The 18,118-nt window shown below is 40.6% G+C and overlaps 1 protein-coding gene across 2 annotated transcripts in view; it reads right to left on the reverse strand.

The window, feature by feature from the left end:
- The window catches only part of Pcca (propionyl-CoA carboxylase subunit alpha), a 310,079-nt gene that overhangs the window by 289,878 nt on the left and 2,083 nt on the right, over nt 1-18,118 (reverse strand). For both annotated transcript variants that reach the window (XM_048341133.1, XM_048341132.1), the window contains exons 2-4: nt 8,650-8,727; nt 4,599-4,646; nt 4,433-4,501 (exon numbers count right to left, since the gene is read on the reverse strand). In XM_048341133.1, coding sequence (XP_048197090.1) covers nt 4,433-4,501; nt 4,599-4,646; nt 8,650-8,727 — 195 coding nt within the window. The remainder of the gene's footprint in view (nt 1-4,432; nt 4,502-4,598; nt 4,647-8,649; nt 8,728-18,118) is intronic.

An 18,118-nucleotide genomic window follows, 5' to 3' on the forward strand; every position in this document is an offset into this window, starting at 1 on the left:
TGCCAGCAGCTCAGGCCTGTAATCCTAGCTACTGAGCTGGAGCTGTGGCTCACGAGGTGGAACACTAGCCTTGAGCAAAAGAGCTCAGGGACAGCACCCAAGCTCTGAGTTCCAGACCGAGGACAGGCACCAAAAAAGCAAACAACAAAACAAAAACAAAGTGGACGTGGTAGATTACTTAACTAGCATGAACAATGCCCTAAATTCAATCCCTAGCATAGCAAAAAAAAAAAAAAAAAGAGAGAGAGAGAGAGAGAAAGCTAAAGAAACACTATATCTATAACAGCAGATACCACTGACAATTTTGAAAAATGAGAATGTTACAACCTAAAGGAGTAAGCTTGAACTCTCTAACAAAGTAACCAGACTCTGTTTTAAGTTAAAGATTCAAAGAAAAACTTCCTAGTAAAAGACCAGGTGCCTGAAGGTTACATTTTCAATCAGGAAGGGGGCAGGGAATCAACCTACTTTTACTCAGAAAGAAACAATTACTTTTTATCAGTATCTCTGTGGTCAAAGTAAAGGATAAAGTCTCCTCTACAAATTAGATACCATGGGCCTACCCAACAGGTACCTGTGTGTATGCAATCTCACTTTGTTCTTGTCACTATCCAAATAATTCAGAAACCTTCATGCCAAGAAATACAAAAATGAGTGTCAGAGCCAGGTGCCAGTGGCTCATGCCTATAATCCTAGCCACTCAGGAGACTGAGATCTGAGGATCACAGTTCAAGGCCAACAAGTGGCACTGTGGCTCAAAGTGGTAGAGTGCTAGCCTTGAGCTGAAAAGCTCAAGGACAGCACCCAGGCCCTGAGTTCAAGCCCCATGACAAGAAGGAAGGAAGGAAGGAAGGAAGGAAGGAAGGAAGGAAGGGAGGGAGGAAGGGAGGGAGGGAGGGAGGGAGGGAGGGAGGGAGGGAAGGAGCAACAGATCAGTAATATCCTAGAGTGCCTAAGAGAAATGAACCTAACACCTAACCCCACATGGCCATTTCTACAACTCAACCCATCTTCAAACTCAACAATAAAGACATCAAATAGGAAGACAAGCCAAAATCTAAACATGTAGAAAAAAATACACACACACACACACACACACACACACACACACACACACACACACCCCATGAGGAAGAACTGAAGTAGAAATACACACCTAGCAAATCAAAATATCAAGACAGCCTTTAAAATAAGTATCTTTAAAAAAAAATAAAAGATGAAAGGATTCAAATACGTTAGGCATGGGGGGGGGGGGGGGGGGGCTGGGGATGCAAATCAGTGGTACGAGGCTGTGTACACTTTCTAGCACCACACCAGGCCAGGTGCTGGTGGCTCACACCTGTAATCCTAGCTACTCAAGAGGCTGAGAATTGAGGATCAAGGTTCAAAGCCAGCCCAGGCAGAAAAGTCCATGAGACTCTTCTCCAATTAACCACTAGAAAACTGGACATGTGTGGCTCAAGTGGTAGAACTTATTAGCCTTGAGCTGAAGAGCTCAGGGGCAGTACCCAGGTCCAGAGTTCACAACCAACAGCAACAGCAACAAAAAAAGACCACCAACAGATTTCTGAGCAGGCAGCAAAGGAGACAATTGAATGTAATCATTAAGCTTACTGCTGATAAATTCCTTAATTTACCAGTCAAGAACTTGCCCATGGGTGCTGGTGGCTCACCTGTAATCTAGCTACTTAGGAGGCTGAGATTTGAGGATGGCTGTTCAAAGCCAGGCCAAGCAGTAAAGTCTGAGAGACACTTATCTCCGATTAACCAGCAGAAAACCAGAAGTGGTACTGTGGCTCAAAGTGGTAGAACACTAGCCTTGAACAAAAAAGCTCAGGACAGCACCCGGGCCTTGAGTTCAAGCTCCACAACCAAGCAAAAAAAAAAAGAACTTGCCTATATTGTAGGTAGGAATCTAGGGCAGTACTACTGTCCCAGACAAGTACCATACCAGACAAGTATTTCTTTCTTTTTTTTTTTTTTTTTTTTTTTTTTGCCAGTCCTGGGACTTGGACTCAGGGCCTGAGTACTGTCCCTGGCTTCTTTTTTTTTTTTTTTTTTTTTTTTGCTCAAGGCTAGCACTCTGCCACTTGAGCCACAGCGCCACTTCTGGCCGTTTTCTGTATATGTGGTACTGGGGAATTGAACCCAGGGCCTCATGTATACGAGGCAAGCACTCTTGCCACTAGGCCATATCCCCAGCCCAAGTATTTATTTCTTACACAAATATTTATTGATTTTCAATCAGCACAATATTGCCCACTGAAAGCAGACCAGATTCAATCCTAGGACTGTTTTTGTACAGCTCTCAAGCTAGGAACTGTTTTCACAACTTGTAAAGTTAAGAAAGAAGAGAAATGGCAGGGAAGGAGTTGATGGAGGAAGAGCAAGCAACAGACACAAGTTGATTTTTTTTTTTTTGGTGCCAGTCTTTTCCTACTTAACTAAAAATTATTTGCATTTAAGATAGATTAATAGCTTTCACAATCAGCTATTGCTGTAGTTTCCTACTACTACAACTCACATTTCACTTTGCATTAACATATAAAATATGTAGTTTATAATTCAAGTTACATTAAAATGTTCACCTTAAACACTAACAACATGTATGATTATGGCCTGAATTGTTCCCATCCCTGATACTGATTATATGATGAAAACTTCTGTGATCAAGTGTCAAGCAAGCAGGAGTTCGTCTTTTCAGCTAAAAGCCTTTCTCTTGTGAATGAAACAGAAACCGAACAAGTTTCCCTGATTTTGTCCCTACTGTAAAATTTTGGCTGAGAATGCTATGCTCCCATTATGAGGCTTCACAAATCATATTTTAAATTATGAACCATAATTCCTGCTTTATTCACTACTATTTTCAGCCTAGTTTGCTGGTGACCTTAATAAACTTTTTTCTAAAGGAGCTGACTTTTGGTAAATATCTTGGATTACCAATCAAGAAACAGAGTAATGAAAGTAAGGTTTTCTCATTATTTCATGAGTACTTTGTAAGGAATGTAAATTAGTACTAAAATTTTCATGGTTAAAACAAATTTTAGCAAAGAAGCCAACAGCAAATTTTTTTTTCAAGCAAAATATACAAAACAGATTTAATTACTTTTCATTAAAAAATATTTTAAATACAACTGTCAAATTATAAATTAACATTTGTTTTCAGGATACTAGTTTGCAATTATTTCCATTTTGGTTTTTAAAAATAGTTACAAAAACGTTTAAGTTAGGGCTGGGAATATGGCCTAGTGGCAAGAGTGCTTGCCTCGTATACATGAAGCCCTGGGTTCGATTCCCCAGCACCACATATATAGAAAACGGACAGAAGTGGCGCTGTGGCTTAAGTAGCAGAGTGCTTGCCTTGAGCAAAAAGAAGCCAGGGACAGTGCTCAGGCCCTGAGTCCAAGCTCCAAGACTGGCAAAAAAAAAAAAAAGTTTACGTTACAATAAGACAAACTGAACAATAATTCTAAATAAGACAAAAATTAAAAATCACCGTCGAACTTGAAAATCCTTTGCATCAAATTACTACACTATGAGGGCTGGGGATACAGCCTAGTGGCAAGAGTGCCTGCCTCGGATACACGAGGCCCTAGGTTCGATTCCCCAGCACCACATATACAGAAAACGGCCAGAAGCGGCGCTGTGGCTCAAGTGGCGGAGTGCTAGCCTTGAGCGGGAAGAAGCCAGGGACAGTGCTCAGGCCCGGAGTCCAAGGCCCAGGACTGGCCAAAAAAAAAAAAAAAAAAAAAATTACTACACTATGAAAGCTGACATTACCAAAAGATCTACTTATCAAAAGTAGTGTGGAGAAATAAAAAACAGTAACTTAGAGTATATCTATTAATACTTCATTCCGCAATCTAATAATTTGCATTCTTTTCCCATGGGATTTTTTTTCCTATTCATTCAAAGCTCATTACTGCTTAAAAAACACCTGCTGTGTTAAAAATGCCACATAAAATTATATATCATTCACTGCTTTATGCTACACCTCCTTTTGGTCAGGTCCAATTAACATCAGGCTATCTCTCACTCATCAAACTTTCAGCTGAACACATTAAAGCATTTAGGAAAGGTTAAACAATTATAGCATTCCCCTGGTGATACTGGAGTTAAGCTACAGAAACGTGCTTTCATAAAGGAGCATTGAGTAAACATTTCAAATCTAACTTTCCCATGCTTCCCTTAAACTTCACTTGCTGACCACAATTGACCTAACAACGTTTTAGTTTATCATAAGGCTTTAAGGCTTTGAAAAACAAACAGGATGTTGAGGATGTTGTGATGATTCCACTTTTGCTTACTATAACAGTAGACAGTTTTAAAGTTTGAAGATGCCTTTTGCAGACCAAGAGAAAATTAAAATTCACATTTTTTTCTACTTGAGCCAAATCCAGTCTATATTTAAACTAAGTAAAAATGTACTTACAGAACTAGCATCAACATCACTGTGGATGGCAACTGTTTTAATGCCCATCTTCTTGCAAGTTTTAATAACCTATTGAAAATACATCAATGTTATCTTTAACAAGTTAATATTTAAATTGACTCAATAAATTTCATGGAAAATGGAAAATAATTTAAATTCTACTCACCCTACATGCAATTTCTCCTCGATTAGCAATAAGAATTTTATCAAATGTCTACAAAGAGAAAAAAAATAGAAAATCTTAAATCTCATTTTGGGGCCCCCAAAAATATTTTTTCTACAATTAAACCACAGATATGATCTTAGTGAACATTTACTTCCAAGAATAATATTAGATGTTATATTTAGTATTGATTGACAACCAGGGAACAACTAAATTCTGACCTTACCATTACTTTGTTAAAGCATCTATTGACCAGATTAATTTCTTCATTAATGGACTAACTGATGATCAGTAATCATCAATCAGTAGGAAGTTGACTTACTGATAAATTCTCCTGACAAAAGCAAATCTTCAAATGATATTTAAAACACACACACACAAAGAAAATATTTTTTCAAAAGTACTCTATAAGTCTTTTATCCTAGAAATTTGTGAGACAGAGATAGGGAAGTCACAGTTCAAAGCCACCCCAAGCATAAAAGTTCATATCCATCTCAACCAATGGCTGGGCACAGAGATGTGTGCCTGTCATTCCAATGACAAAGAGAAGCACAAATAGGAAGACTGAAATCCAAACCAGCCCAGACATAAAGCAAGACCCTATCTCAAATATAGCCAATGCAGCTGGGCGTCAGTGGCACCTACCTGTAATCCTAGCTACTTGTGAGGCTGAGATCTGAGGATGAAGGTTTGAAACTGGGCAAGAAAGTCCTTGAGACAGTTATCTCCAATTAACCACCAAAAGCCAGAAATAGAGCTGTGACTAAAGTGGTAGAGCACAAGCTTTGAGCACAAAACCTCAGGGATGAGTTGGGAATGTGGCTTAGTAGTAGAGTGCTTGCCTAGAATGCATGAAGCCCTGGGTTCAATTTCTCAGTATCACATAAACAGAAAAAGCAGGAAGTAGGGCTGTAGCTCAAGTGGTACAGCATTTGCCTTAGCACAGAGAGGCTAAGGGACACAGCTCAGGCTCTGAGTTCAAGCCCCAGGACTGGCACCAGAAAAAAAAACAAAGCCAATGCAAAAAAGGAATTGGTGGAGTAGCTTCAGTGATAAGGCAGCCTGCTTAAAAAGCTTGAAGCCCTGAGTTCAAATCCAGTACCCACCCACTCAAAACAGTGCTTAGCCAAAAAAAAAAGGCTGGGCACCCAGTGGCTCACACCTATAGTCTATTCAGGAAGTTGATATCTGAGAATCACAGTTTGAAGCCAGCCCAGGCAGGAAAGTCTGTGAAACTCTTTAAGCACCAAAAAAGCTGGGAATGACACTGTGGCTCAAATGATAGAGCTCTAGTCCTGAGCACAAAAGCTCAGGGCTAAAGACTGGGAATGTGGCTTAGTGCTAGAGTGCTTACCTAGCAATGCATGAGGCCCTTTCGATTCCTCAGCACCACATACACAGAAAAAACCAGAGTGGCACCGTGGCTCAAGTGGTAGAGTGCTAGTTTTGAGCAAAAGATGCTCAGAGACAGTGCCCAGGCCCTGAGCTCAAGGCCCAGATCTGGCAAAAAAAAAAACTCAGGGACAGCACCCAGGCCATGAATGAGTTCAAGCCCCAGTTCAGGTCCAGTGCAAAGAAAAAGACAAAAATTTTAAATGCTTAACAATTTACATGACAATTTCTTTTCTAAATTCTGGAAAATCCTTACTGTTATGAGTTGTCTATGAGAGGAAAGTCTAATAAGTGTAACTGTTGGAGTGGGATATATTTTCAATAATTCCACACAGGTACCTATTGTGCTTATATCCAGAGAAACCACACCAAATAGATTGTCTTTTAAAAACAATGTGAAGTCTAAATGACCACCAAATTTGGAAGATAGAGTCTCACAGACTTTCCTGCCCAACCTAACTTCAAATTCCAATCCTTAGTTCTCAGCTGCCTGAGTAGTAAGGATTATAGTGAGCTATGGCCTTCTTTTGTTGCTTTGGTTTGTTTGTTTTAAGTGCTTAGCACTTTCCCTTCTTGTTTTCCCTTCCCCATGCTTAAATCCCCACTGCTGGGGTATAAAACCACAACCAGCATGTCGCCTATTCAGAGACCAACAGAACTGAGTTGGTCAGTCCTCCTGGGAACTTGGTCCTATGTTTTTGGATAATCTCATCCATCCTTAAGAAAAAGAAAGATGTCTGTCACCATCACTAGCCCCCATGACAGCAGTATTCAAGAGATTATTCAAAAACATACAGCAGTACTGGGGATCAAGTAGAATAAGGGAAAGAAGATCTGGACCTGGCAAATCCAATGATATGTTTCATATTGGCATGTGGTGAATGAAGGTAGATCAACCGAGTTTCCCTGGTACCTAATGGAAAACACTGATACACCAAGACTCCTTTAGCTGGACTGTTTTGTGCTTCTGATATAAAGATGCATTTCTTTTGTCAGGAGGGTTTTCTTTTTTGTTGTTGTTGTTGTTTATTTATTTTTTTCTTATTTATTGTCAAAGTGATGTACAGAGAGGTTACAGTTTCATACATTAGGCCTTGGGTACATTTCTTGTACTGTTTGTTACTTCCTCCCTCATTCCCCCCTCTCCCCCTCCCCCTTTCCCTCTCTCCCTCCATGAGTTGTTCAGTTGGTTTAAACCAAATGGTTTTGCAAGTAGGAGGGTTTTCTTATCAGAAAATTTTTCTGATGCACAGAGCACTATGATACGAGTATCACTGTTAACGTAGACTTTTGCATAGTTAAATTTGTGACTTACACTAGTGATGAGGCTCAATTTCCATTTGTAAAATGGGAATGCTATCAGAACTTATTTCATAGTCTATTGTGCTTATAAGTAACTATTATGTGATAAATGCATCATGGTTGGTGTGTGAAAGCATATACTCTAAATGTCAGCTACTTAACATTATCCTGTTTTTTTGTTTTTTTTTTTTTTTTGGCCAGTCCTGGGCCTTGGACTCAGGGCCTGAGCACTGTCCCTGGCTTCTTCCTGCTCAAGACTAGCACTCTGCCACTTGAGCCACAGCGCCGCTTCTGGCCGTTTTCTGTATATGTGGTGCTGGGGAATCGAACCTAGGGCCTCATGTATCCGAGGCAGGCACTCTTGCCACTAAGCTATATCCCCAGCCCCTTGTTTTGTTTTTTTTAATGCTGGTTCTGGAGCATGCAGGGTTTGAGCCCTGTCCCTTATTTTTTGCACTCAAGGCTTGCACCTTCCACTTGGGCCACAGTTCCACTTCTGGCTTTTGGGGTTAATTGGAGAGAGTCTCATCTAACTCCCTGCCTGGGCTATAATGAATGGGAACCCTAGGATCTCAGCATCCTATAGCTAGTAAGCTACCACCCAGCCTGCTTCCTATTATCTAGAATTCAATTTTGCAAATTTGGCTACCAATGTTCAAAGCCTCAAAATAACAGACATAAACTGAGAGCAGTTGCAAGCCTGCTTTCCCAAAGCTGGTTGATGTGCCCATTATGCTGCACCCTTCCTCAGATTTGCTTAATGAGTGGCTCAGTCTTTGGAGTTCTGTCATCACTTCTTCACCAATACCTAGTACATTCCTATGTAGAGCCTATAAATCAGAGGTTTTCTAAATTTATTTTGATAAATAAAAAATATGTAATTTTTTGGGGGGGGGGCCAGTCCTGGGGCTTGAACTCAGGGTCTGAGCACTGTCCCTGGCTTTTTTTTTTTTCCTCAAGGCTAGCACTCTACCACCTGAGCCACAGCACCACTTCTAGCTTTTTCTATATATGTGGTGCTAAGGAATCGAACCCAGGGCTTCACGTATGCAAGGCAAGCACTCTACCACTAGGCCATATTCCCAGCCTATAATTTTTTTTTTTAAAGAAAAAGTGAAAGTTACACACATCTATGATTCCAGCTACTCAGGAGGTAGAGATAGGAGGATTAAGGTACAAGACTGGCCTAAGCAACCAAAAAAAAAAAAAAGAGAGAGAGAGAAAGAAAATGAAATCTTATCTGTAAGAATAGAATGCATGCCTAGTATACATAAGTCCCTGAGTTCAAGTCCCAGTACCTAGCAAAAGGAAAAGAAAACTATTACAATTTAGCCACTTGACAGTATTATTAGATACTTACTTTTTCATTAGGATCAAATCCTGCTGAGCCCAGGCTACGGGACACCACTAGGCACTGTCTTGAATAGGGTGGAACATGCTATTTTAAAAAGAAGAGAAAAGGAGTTAGATTCTTCCTAAGAAGGTATAAAAAGATTTTTTCAGGGTGATTTTTCCAGTTCTAAACTATTTTGTCAGTCAATGGTAGCTTAAGCAATATACCTTAATTATGAAAAAGAAATCCTAACTGCAAACATATTCCCTTAGCATACAAAAGAAACTAAAATATCAGAACTGTCCACAACAGTTTAATACAATAGTAAACAGGTCAAGTAAATCCAAAGAAAGATCTTCCTGAACATGCACACTGATACTACAAGGTCAGAAAAGTCATAAACAACGTTTCAAGATACATTACAAGGGCTAGAGGTACAACTAAATCACAGTGTACTTATGTAAGATTAGGAAGAGGAGGAGAGGGGAGGGAAAGAGAGGGAAAGTAAAGAAAAAGAGAAAGAGAGACAGACAGACACAGAAACAGACGGAGGGAGGGAGGGTAAGAGATGTAAAGAGGAATGGAAAGAAGGATAGAGGGGAGGAACCCAACACAAGAGATTGAAGCTTACCACAGAGAAAGAACTCTGGGGAAAGAATGGACAGCCTAAGTACTAACTAAACTGAGTATTAACTCAACCTCACAATATCTCTACAACTAAAGCAACCCACTAGAATCCCCCAGGTCTCTACTAGAAAAATAAAAGCTAAGGTGACTTTTCACCAAGGTCTCTTACTAAGAGAGCCATTATAAATTCTAAACCCAATGCACATGAGAGCTCAGAGAATTTATCTGAAAACATGAACTTCATTCAAAATAAACTTGAGAGTCAAGAAGACCTGACAATGATCTCACTGCTGAACTATACCGAGGTAGACAAAACAAAAAACAACTAATACTGTTACAGAGTCCAGGGGAGGTACCCCAAGTGGGACTCAAACCCACATCCCTCCAGAGTCCACCACGCAGAGACAGTTTCAAGCAAAGATCCATTTATTGGGGAAGTAAAAAACGAACTGAACAGTGAAGGACAGAGCACAGTCTTGGGAGCTAAAAGTGTGACCCCCTAACAGTCCGCGAGCTGGGGTTTATAAATGAAAAAGCCTAGCACAGATGTAGGGGGTTGACGCAGGGGGTAGAGCAAGCAACAAACGAGTTAAGCAAGCCATTGACAGAAGCAGAATTTTGCGGTCAGGTTGACTTAATATTTAACTTCATTTTAACAATTGCTACCATCTTTCCCTAATCAAGATGGAGTCAGCTCTACTCCCTACCACAATACCACTGATTTTGACAAGTATGAATTACACATTATGTTTCTGGGTAGCTTTCAATAAATATCTCAGATTGTATGGACTATATCATATCTCATTAGATGGGTTTAAGAAGAACAGACTAAGCTAGATATAACACAAGCAAAGAGAAAAATTCAAAAATGTCTAAGTAGCCAAGAACTGAGGAATGTCTGAATCAAATGAATGCTGTGTTTACTTTCGAACACTATCTATTTTATTTATTTATTTATTTTACAGTCCTGGGGCTTGGACTCAGGCCGAGCACTCTACCTGGCTTCTTTTGCTCACATTTAGGACTCTACCACTTGAGCCACAGCACCACTTTCAGCTTTTTCTGTGTATGTGGTACCCAGGAATTGAACCTAGGGCTTCATGCATGCTAGGCAAGCAATCTACCACTAGGCCAAACTCCTGGCCCACTATCAACAATTTTAAATAAACAAAAAAAAAACAACAACAACAAACTATACCACATAGCTCTAAAACTAATTTACTCTATTACAAGTGACACCTGATCAAATAGTAGATGTGCCAGTACACCTGAGTGAAATGAGGTTCTCTTTTTTTCTTAAATTTTTTCATTGCTATTTTTAAATACTTGCTTCTGATTATCTAAGAAACCATATGACATTATAAAAAAAAAAAAAAAAGGACAAGCTGGATGCTGATAGCTCAGACCTGTAATGCTAGCTACTCAAGAGGCTGAGATCTGAAGATCACAGCCAGCCCAGGAAGGACAGTCCATGTGATTCCTATCTACAATTAACCCCTCAAAAAAACAGTGGAGCTGTGGCTCAAAAGGACAGACCACTAAACTTGAGCAAAGGAGTGCAGAGACAGCACCCAGGCTGTGATTTCAAGCCCCACAACTGGAGAGAAAAAAAAAAAAAAAGCACACAGCTTGTAGAAATATGAAGTTGTAAAAATGACACAGCTTGTAGAAATATGAAGTTGTAAAAATGTGGCCCAAAGTTTTAAAAAGCATGGAGGCCCCTAGTAACAAAAAGTAGGAATCATTAAAGCAGAAAGAGAACAGATTAAGTACTCAGATAAAACAAGATGTGAGCCCTTTCCATGGCAAGTCTGAACTGGTTTAGAGTCAGCATAATAAAACCTGTTTGTTTACTCTTGACAAGACCTCACAGAAATCTGAAAATGAAAAATTCAAAAAGCCAAAAAGCCAGCTGTGGTAGCACAAGCCTATAGTCCTAGCTAATAGGGAGGCAGATTGGAAGGACTAAGATTCATGGCCAGACAAGACAAAATGTTAGTAAGACATTGAAATATGGATATTGGGTCTAACTGGTGACATCTTGCAAGGTATCTTGGTGGATGATCGTGAAATCCCATCCCCACCCCCAGGTGACAGGCATGCTTGAATTCCTAGAAGCAGGGGCAGGGACTTATACAAATAGGGTCCAAGACCTGCCAGATCTGTACCATGAACTCATGAGACTCTTTGAACTCTCAAGCTCCCTCTGACCCTGCCTCCTGACCACGACCCTATTTAGGCCCAACACCTCAGCTCCCATTGCGGCTTGCCTCATGTCTCCTGTCTCTCCTCAAGTCACCATGGCATCCCTCTTCAGCTCTCCATTACAGTTGGTCTAGTTGACTGGGATTGTTTTTCTGCTCCTTCTTTTCTCTACTACCCTCGTGGCTCTGTTTCCTGGTTTCTGTTTCTTTGGGGGGGGACATGAATACACCCGCAGTTGCTGGCTTTTTAATAGACACCTGATTCAACCTCTAAAAATGTGGCTTCTCTGTGTCTCGTAATCAAATTCTTGTATGACAACAGCATCTCAACAAATATGTCAGACACGGTGGCACACAGCAGTCCAATCTATGTGGGAGGCAGAGATAGAAGGGCTCCCAGATCAGCAGTCAGCCCCTTGGGAAAATGTGAGATCCTACCTTAAAATTAAGGCAAAAATGGCTGTGGTACAGCAATCAAGTACCTGAGCTCAAACTCCAGTACTACCAAAATAAATAAGTGGGTGGCTGGGTAGACAGATGGACAAACAGATAAAATTCTAACAACAAAAGTTCTGAGGCAGGAGAATTTAGACCTATCACAAACTAAAAAAAAGTTTAAGTAACTCGTGTCTGTAATCCTAGTTCCTCTGCAAGTTGAGACCTAGAGGATGATTGTTTGAAGCCAGCCTAAACATATAAGTTCTCAAGATGCCATTTCCAATTAACCAATAAATAGTCAGGTTGCAGACATGGCTCAGGAGATAAGAGTACCAGCTAGAGGACAATGCTGTGCAAGCGCAAGGCCCTGAGTTCAAACCCTGGTACCAGAAGAAAAGTTACAAGGAAAAAATTTTAATGAACTTCATTTAACAAGTATGGAGACTATCAAAGCCAAAAGAGAATAGTCAATATGTACAAAATGATTTACCAACAATATAATACTATTACTCCCTTCCTCAGGAAGAAAGATTTCCTACATTTTTCATACTTGGAAAAGAAATGCCTATTTACAGCATGGCCCATGAAAAGTGCCATGACCCACACACAGTCAAAAGACCTGGGCCATATCTTAGCTCCACTACATTGTATCTACAAGACATGAAGCAAATCGTTTCCTTAAGCTCCAGTTTTCATCTCTAAGATGTAGATGATGACACCTCCTGGCTTTCCAAGATGTTTCTTAAAAGGATAAGTGAGTCTTTATAAACTACAAAGTGTTGGCCAGGAGCCCTTAAGATCAAAGGTGGTTCAAAATCAAGTCAAACAGGAAAGTCTGTGAGACTCTTCCCTCCAATTAACCAACAAGTGGAGCTGTGGTTCAAGTGCTACAGCACTTCCTAAATTGAAAAAAAAACTAAGAACAGTGGCCAGCCCCTGAGTTCAAGCCCCTGTACTGGCACAAAAAATAAAAAACAATAATAATAAACTGCAAAGTGCCAAAAAATTAAGTTAAAAGTATTACACAAAACTAAATACAAGTACAGCTTTTCCCTTCTTAAAATTATACCAGAGCTATTTAGGAGTTACCATTAGACTAATCATGTAGCTATTAAGATCTCTGGCCTAAATGTAAATACTGAGCTATCTTAACTCTGGCATTTCTTTTTTTTGGTTTTTTTTTTTTTTTTTTTTTTTTTTTTTTTTTTGGCCAGTCCTGGGCCTTGGACTCAGGGCCTGAGCACTTTCCCTGGCTTCTTTTTTGCTCAAGGCTAGGACTCTGCCACTTGAGCCACAGCGCCACTTCTGGCCATTTTCTGTATATGTGGTGCTGGGGAATCGAACCTAGGGCCTCGTGTATACGAGGCAGGCACTCTTGCCACTAGGCTATATCCCCAGCCCAACTCTGGCATTTCTTAAGTATGCCCAGGCCCACCTAGTATTATTCTCCTACTTGTGCTTCCCCAAGCTGCTAGAGTTGAGAGAAAGGTGATCAGCCATGGTGCTAGGATAACAGGTGAGTATCACCCACCTAGCAACTGGTTCAGATGAAGTTTCACAAACTTCTTTTTGCCTGGCCTAGTCTCAAACCATGATGCCCAAATCCTAAGTAGCTAAAGAGTATAAGCTTAAACTTCCATATTCAGCTGATTTTAGCATCTGACTTTCTGAGAAAATGGTCCTCTCTAAACATACTGAGGCCATTCGCAATTTATCCTAAGTACAGAATGTTTAGTCTTCAGAACCTAAGTAGCCATCCCTGTATTCACTGGCTGCCAGAAGTTAAGCTGAACATCTCACATGTGAGAGAGTTATTCAAATCTCAAGATATGCTGGGTTCTGCCTCCGTCCTAAGCTGGAATGCCAGGAAACTACACATGCTAACTCTCCAATTCATCATTCACCCCCACCAGGCCATTCTTTCCAGTCTACCTGTTGGCGTGTATTGCTGATGTTCATGCAGACCCTCTTCCCCAAGCAATGTGGTGTCTTCCAGCTGCCATGTTGAGCCCTCCATGGCTCCCAACTCCTCCCTCATCTCAACGATTTTCCACAACCATCCATCAAGGTCTCCATCCAACAAGCCTGGAAGCTACTGTTCCCAGCCCACAGCCAAAAACTAACACAGGGTTCTCCAAAGGGCACAATCTATGCTCTGGAACTTCACTGTGGGCTATGATAGCCACTAGCCAACTGCAGCTACTGAGCCCTTAAAAAAAGGCTAATTCTCCCAGTGAATTAGGTGCTCTACCACTTAAACCACACTTCCATTTCTGGCTTTTTGCTGGATAATTGAAGTTCAGAGTCTCATAGACTTTTCCTGAATAGCTAGGAATACAGGCATGAGTGACCAGCACCCAGCAAGAAACTCACAGTTGTCACTAGCATCTTTTCTCCTCCTAGACACTGATCCTCTTTCTGCCTTTCTGGAGCTGCCTCTCTGGAGATTTGTTGATTTCATATAAGTTAAATCACATGGTGATGTGTGTGTGTGTGTGTGTGTGTGTGTGTGTGTGTGTGTATGCATGTGTGCCTGTGTCTGTGTGTGTGCGTGCGCACACGTGCACGCACTTGAATTCAGATCCTGGGTGCTGCCCTTAAACTTTTATGCTCAAGGATGGCACTCTACCAGTTGAACCAAAGCTACACAATTGACTTTATGGTAGCTAACTGGAGAGAGAGCCTCACAGCCTTCATTGCCTAGCTGAATTCAAACTGGGATCCTCAGATCTCAGCCTCCTGAGTAGCTAGGATTCCAGAAGTGAGTCATGGACACCCAGCTAATTTGTGACTTTTAAGTCTACATTTAAGAGTTACTCTTCAGGGCTGGGGATATGGCCTAGTGGCAAGAGTGCTTGCCTCGTATACATGAGGCCCTGGGTTTGGTTCCCCAGCACCACATATACAGAAAATGGCCAGAAGTGGCGCTGTGGGTCAAGTGGCAGAGTGCTAGCCTTGAGCAAAAAGAAGCCAGGGACAGTGCTCAGGCCCTGAGCTCAAGCCCCAGGACTGGCCACAAAAAAAAAAAAAAAAAAAAAAAAAAAGAGTTACTCTTCAGAAGTGAAGCTGTGTCTCAGTGGTGGAGCACAAGCCTTGACCAAAAAAGCTCAAGGACAGTCACTGACCCTGAGTTCAAGCCCCATGACCAATTTTTTAAAAACAAAGTTACCCTTGGTTCCTCCTGGTTCCTCTATTTCTGTATATTTCCCTCCTAACCCAAAAGCAGGTAATCTTGGATTGAGTTCCAAAGTAACAACCCAAATCTGACCAGTTCTCATCTACTCTAGCACTATCACCCCCCCAAGCATGAGTCACCATCATCTCTAGCTTAGGACTTCTCCAGCAGCCACCTGCTTTCTCTGCTTCCACTCTCCCCACAAATCCCAATGACACATCCCCCACAGAGTAAGCACAGCACTTTCAGTCGTGTTGCTGTCCCTGAGCATTTTTGCTAAAGCTAGCGCTCTACCACTTGGAGCCACAGCACCACTTACTGTATCAGCTTTTTAAACACGTCTCCTTTAAATAATTTACTTGTTTCTTTTGCATACATTTAATGGCTACAGGATGTTGCTTACTGTATCAGCTTTTTAAACACGTCTCCTTTAAATAATTTACTTGTTTCTTTTGCATACATTTAATGGCTACAGGATGTTGGTTTTATGATAATTGCTATAATTTATAGAGCTATTGTATGCCTTATTTAGTTTTCATGTATTGTTTATATGGCTTTAATATATTATTTTTATCCATATATCAACTAGGTTAAAAAAAATCCCAATTTAAAATTGGAGGCGTGGCTCAAGTGATAAGAGTCAGCCAAGAAAGAAAGCAGAGGGGCTGGGAATATGGCCTAGTGGTAGAGTGCCTGACTCATATACATGAAGCCCTGGGTTCGATTCCTCAGCACCACATATATAGAAATAGCCAAAGTGGCGCTGTGGCTCAAGTGGTAGAATGCTAGCCTTGAACAAAAAGAAGCCAGGGACAGTGCTCAGGCCCTGAGTTCAAGCCCCAGGACCAGCACAAAATAAATCCTAATTTTCAAAGCAAAGCTCAGAGCAGTTAGGGAACATAAGGACACAATTGGCAGAGGAAGATTTGAAACTAGGATAGTATGATTCCAGACCAATTACAAATTGCATTTCATTTAAATGGCAGTCTCACTGGGTAGTTCATTCCCAAAGTTTGAGTGCTTAAGTTATAGGTTCCTTGAAACTGGTAGTTCATTCTAGTTAGTAAACATGAAGAAGAATGTTTATGCATAAATGAAAAACTTAGAATTGCCCAGAAGTAAAACTTGCTAACATTTTGGTAAGCTTCTCACAAGACATTTGAGAATAAAATCCTTCCAAGATTATTGCAGAAACTAGTTCTTAGCATACTGTTTATAGATTTACATAGGTAGTCACCTGCTTTTTGTAGATTCATCCTTTAATTTTTGCCTTTGGTAATAATACCAGGGTTTGAACTCAGAGCCTCACTCTTGAGCAATATCATTGTGATCAGGTTCAGAAGAAAGGTAAAGTTGCAGTAGGCCCTTTTTTTGTTTTTATCATTTGTGGGCCTTGACTTTAGGGCCTGGGCACTGTCCCTGAGCTTCTTTATGCTCAAGGCTAGTGTTCTACCACTTGAGCCACAGCCCCCACTCCCAGTTTTTCAGTAGTTAATTGAAGAGTCTCATGGGACTTCTCTTCCTGAGCCGTCTTTAAACCATTATCCTCAGATCTCAGCCTCCTGGGTAGCTAGGATTACAGGCGTGAGCCACCAGCACCCAGGCCTTTTTTAAATAAAGGAGAAAATTAGGGTCATTTTCTAAAAAGAGAGTTAGGAAAAGGAGATATTTAAAAGATGATAATTTCTTAACCTATTTGTTTCATTATTTTTATTATTAGCTTACATTAGTCATTCTGGTGGGGGAAGATTTCATTGTTAAGTTTGCACACATTTACAATGTATTCCAATCAATCTCAGCCCCTCTATAGCTCTCCCTTCTCCATTCTCATTCAAACTTTTTTAACATGAGTGAGTTTGGAGAACACATAGAAAAATAAATACAGGATTTTTTTCTTTAGGTAGAAACACATTATTTCCTCTTAGGCATTTGGGGTGACATGCCTTCAAGAGTACATTTTGCAAGTTTCTATCACTATAACAAATACTTGAGAATTAATCAAAAAGGAGAAAGGGCATATTTTGGCTCACAAGTTCAGGGGTTTCAATCCAGTGGGTACCACTGCCATAGACCTGAGGGAAGGTTGTATATAATGGCAGGGAGCTTGTAGTAAAGCAAAGCAGTTTATCTCATGGTGGACAGGAAGAAGAGAGACAGGAAAGAGCCTTAGACAAGATAGCCCCCTGAGAACACATCCCCAATGACCTACTGCCTTTAAAATTACATACCTCTAAAAGTTCCCACCATTTCCCAATAATGCCATCAAATGATGAATCTATTAATGACCTAATCCATAGTCCTTATGATCCATCTGCCTTCCTAAAATCCACTTAGTTGGTAACCAATGCTTCAATACATAAGCCTTTTTTGAACATATCATATTCAGACCATAACAAAAAGTCATGTTCAGGTGCTAGGAATGCAGGGGAATTTGTGGTTGGTTTGGGGGTCCATGATTAGAAGTAAAACTTACATATAGGTCGGGGGCTGGTGGCTCACACCTGTAATTCTCACTACTCAGGAGGCTGAGATTTGAGGATTGCGGTTCCAAGCCAGACCGAACAGGAAAATCCATGGGACTCTTATCTCCAATTATCATAGAAAAAGCCCGAAGTGAAGCTGTAACTAAAGTGGTACAGTGCTAGCCTTGAGCAAAAAGAGCTTAGGGACAGCACCCAGGCCCAGAACTCAAGGCCCAGGACTGGCAAAAAGAAAAATAAGGTACATTTAGAAGAACATCATATTGAGATAAGGCAAGCTAAAAAACAAAATATTATGTTTTCACTCATATGTGGAAGCTAGGCCTAAAAGGCATACATTATAAGGAGATCATTCCATCTTATGTCAGTGGGGATTCTATAATAATAGTGAGGAATTAATAGATTAATTAAAGCACCAGAACAGTCACATAGGGAATAGAGATCGAAATATTATTTGGTCAAATCCTTTTAGTTAGTTTTATTACAGCACCAGGACTTCTCCGCAATGGCAGTTACTTATCTCTTACTACTTGACTAAAATTTCTAGGATAGAAAACCACATCTATCTCCCT

Source organism: Perognathus longimembris, chromosome 3 (genome assembly GCF_023159225.1).
Source record: "Perognathus longimembris pacificus isolate PPM17 chromosome 3, ASM2315922v1, whole genome shotgun sequence".
Classification (NCBI taxonomy): domain Eukaryota; kingdom Metazoa; phylum Chordata; class Mammalia; order Rodentia; family Heteromyidae; genus Perognathus; species Perognathus longimembris.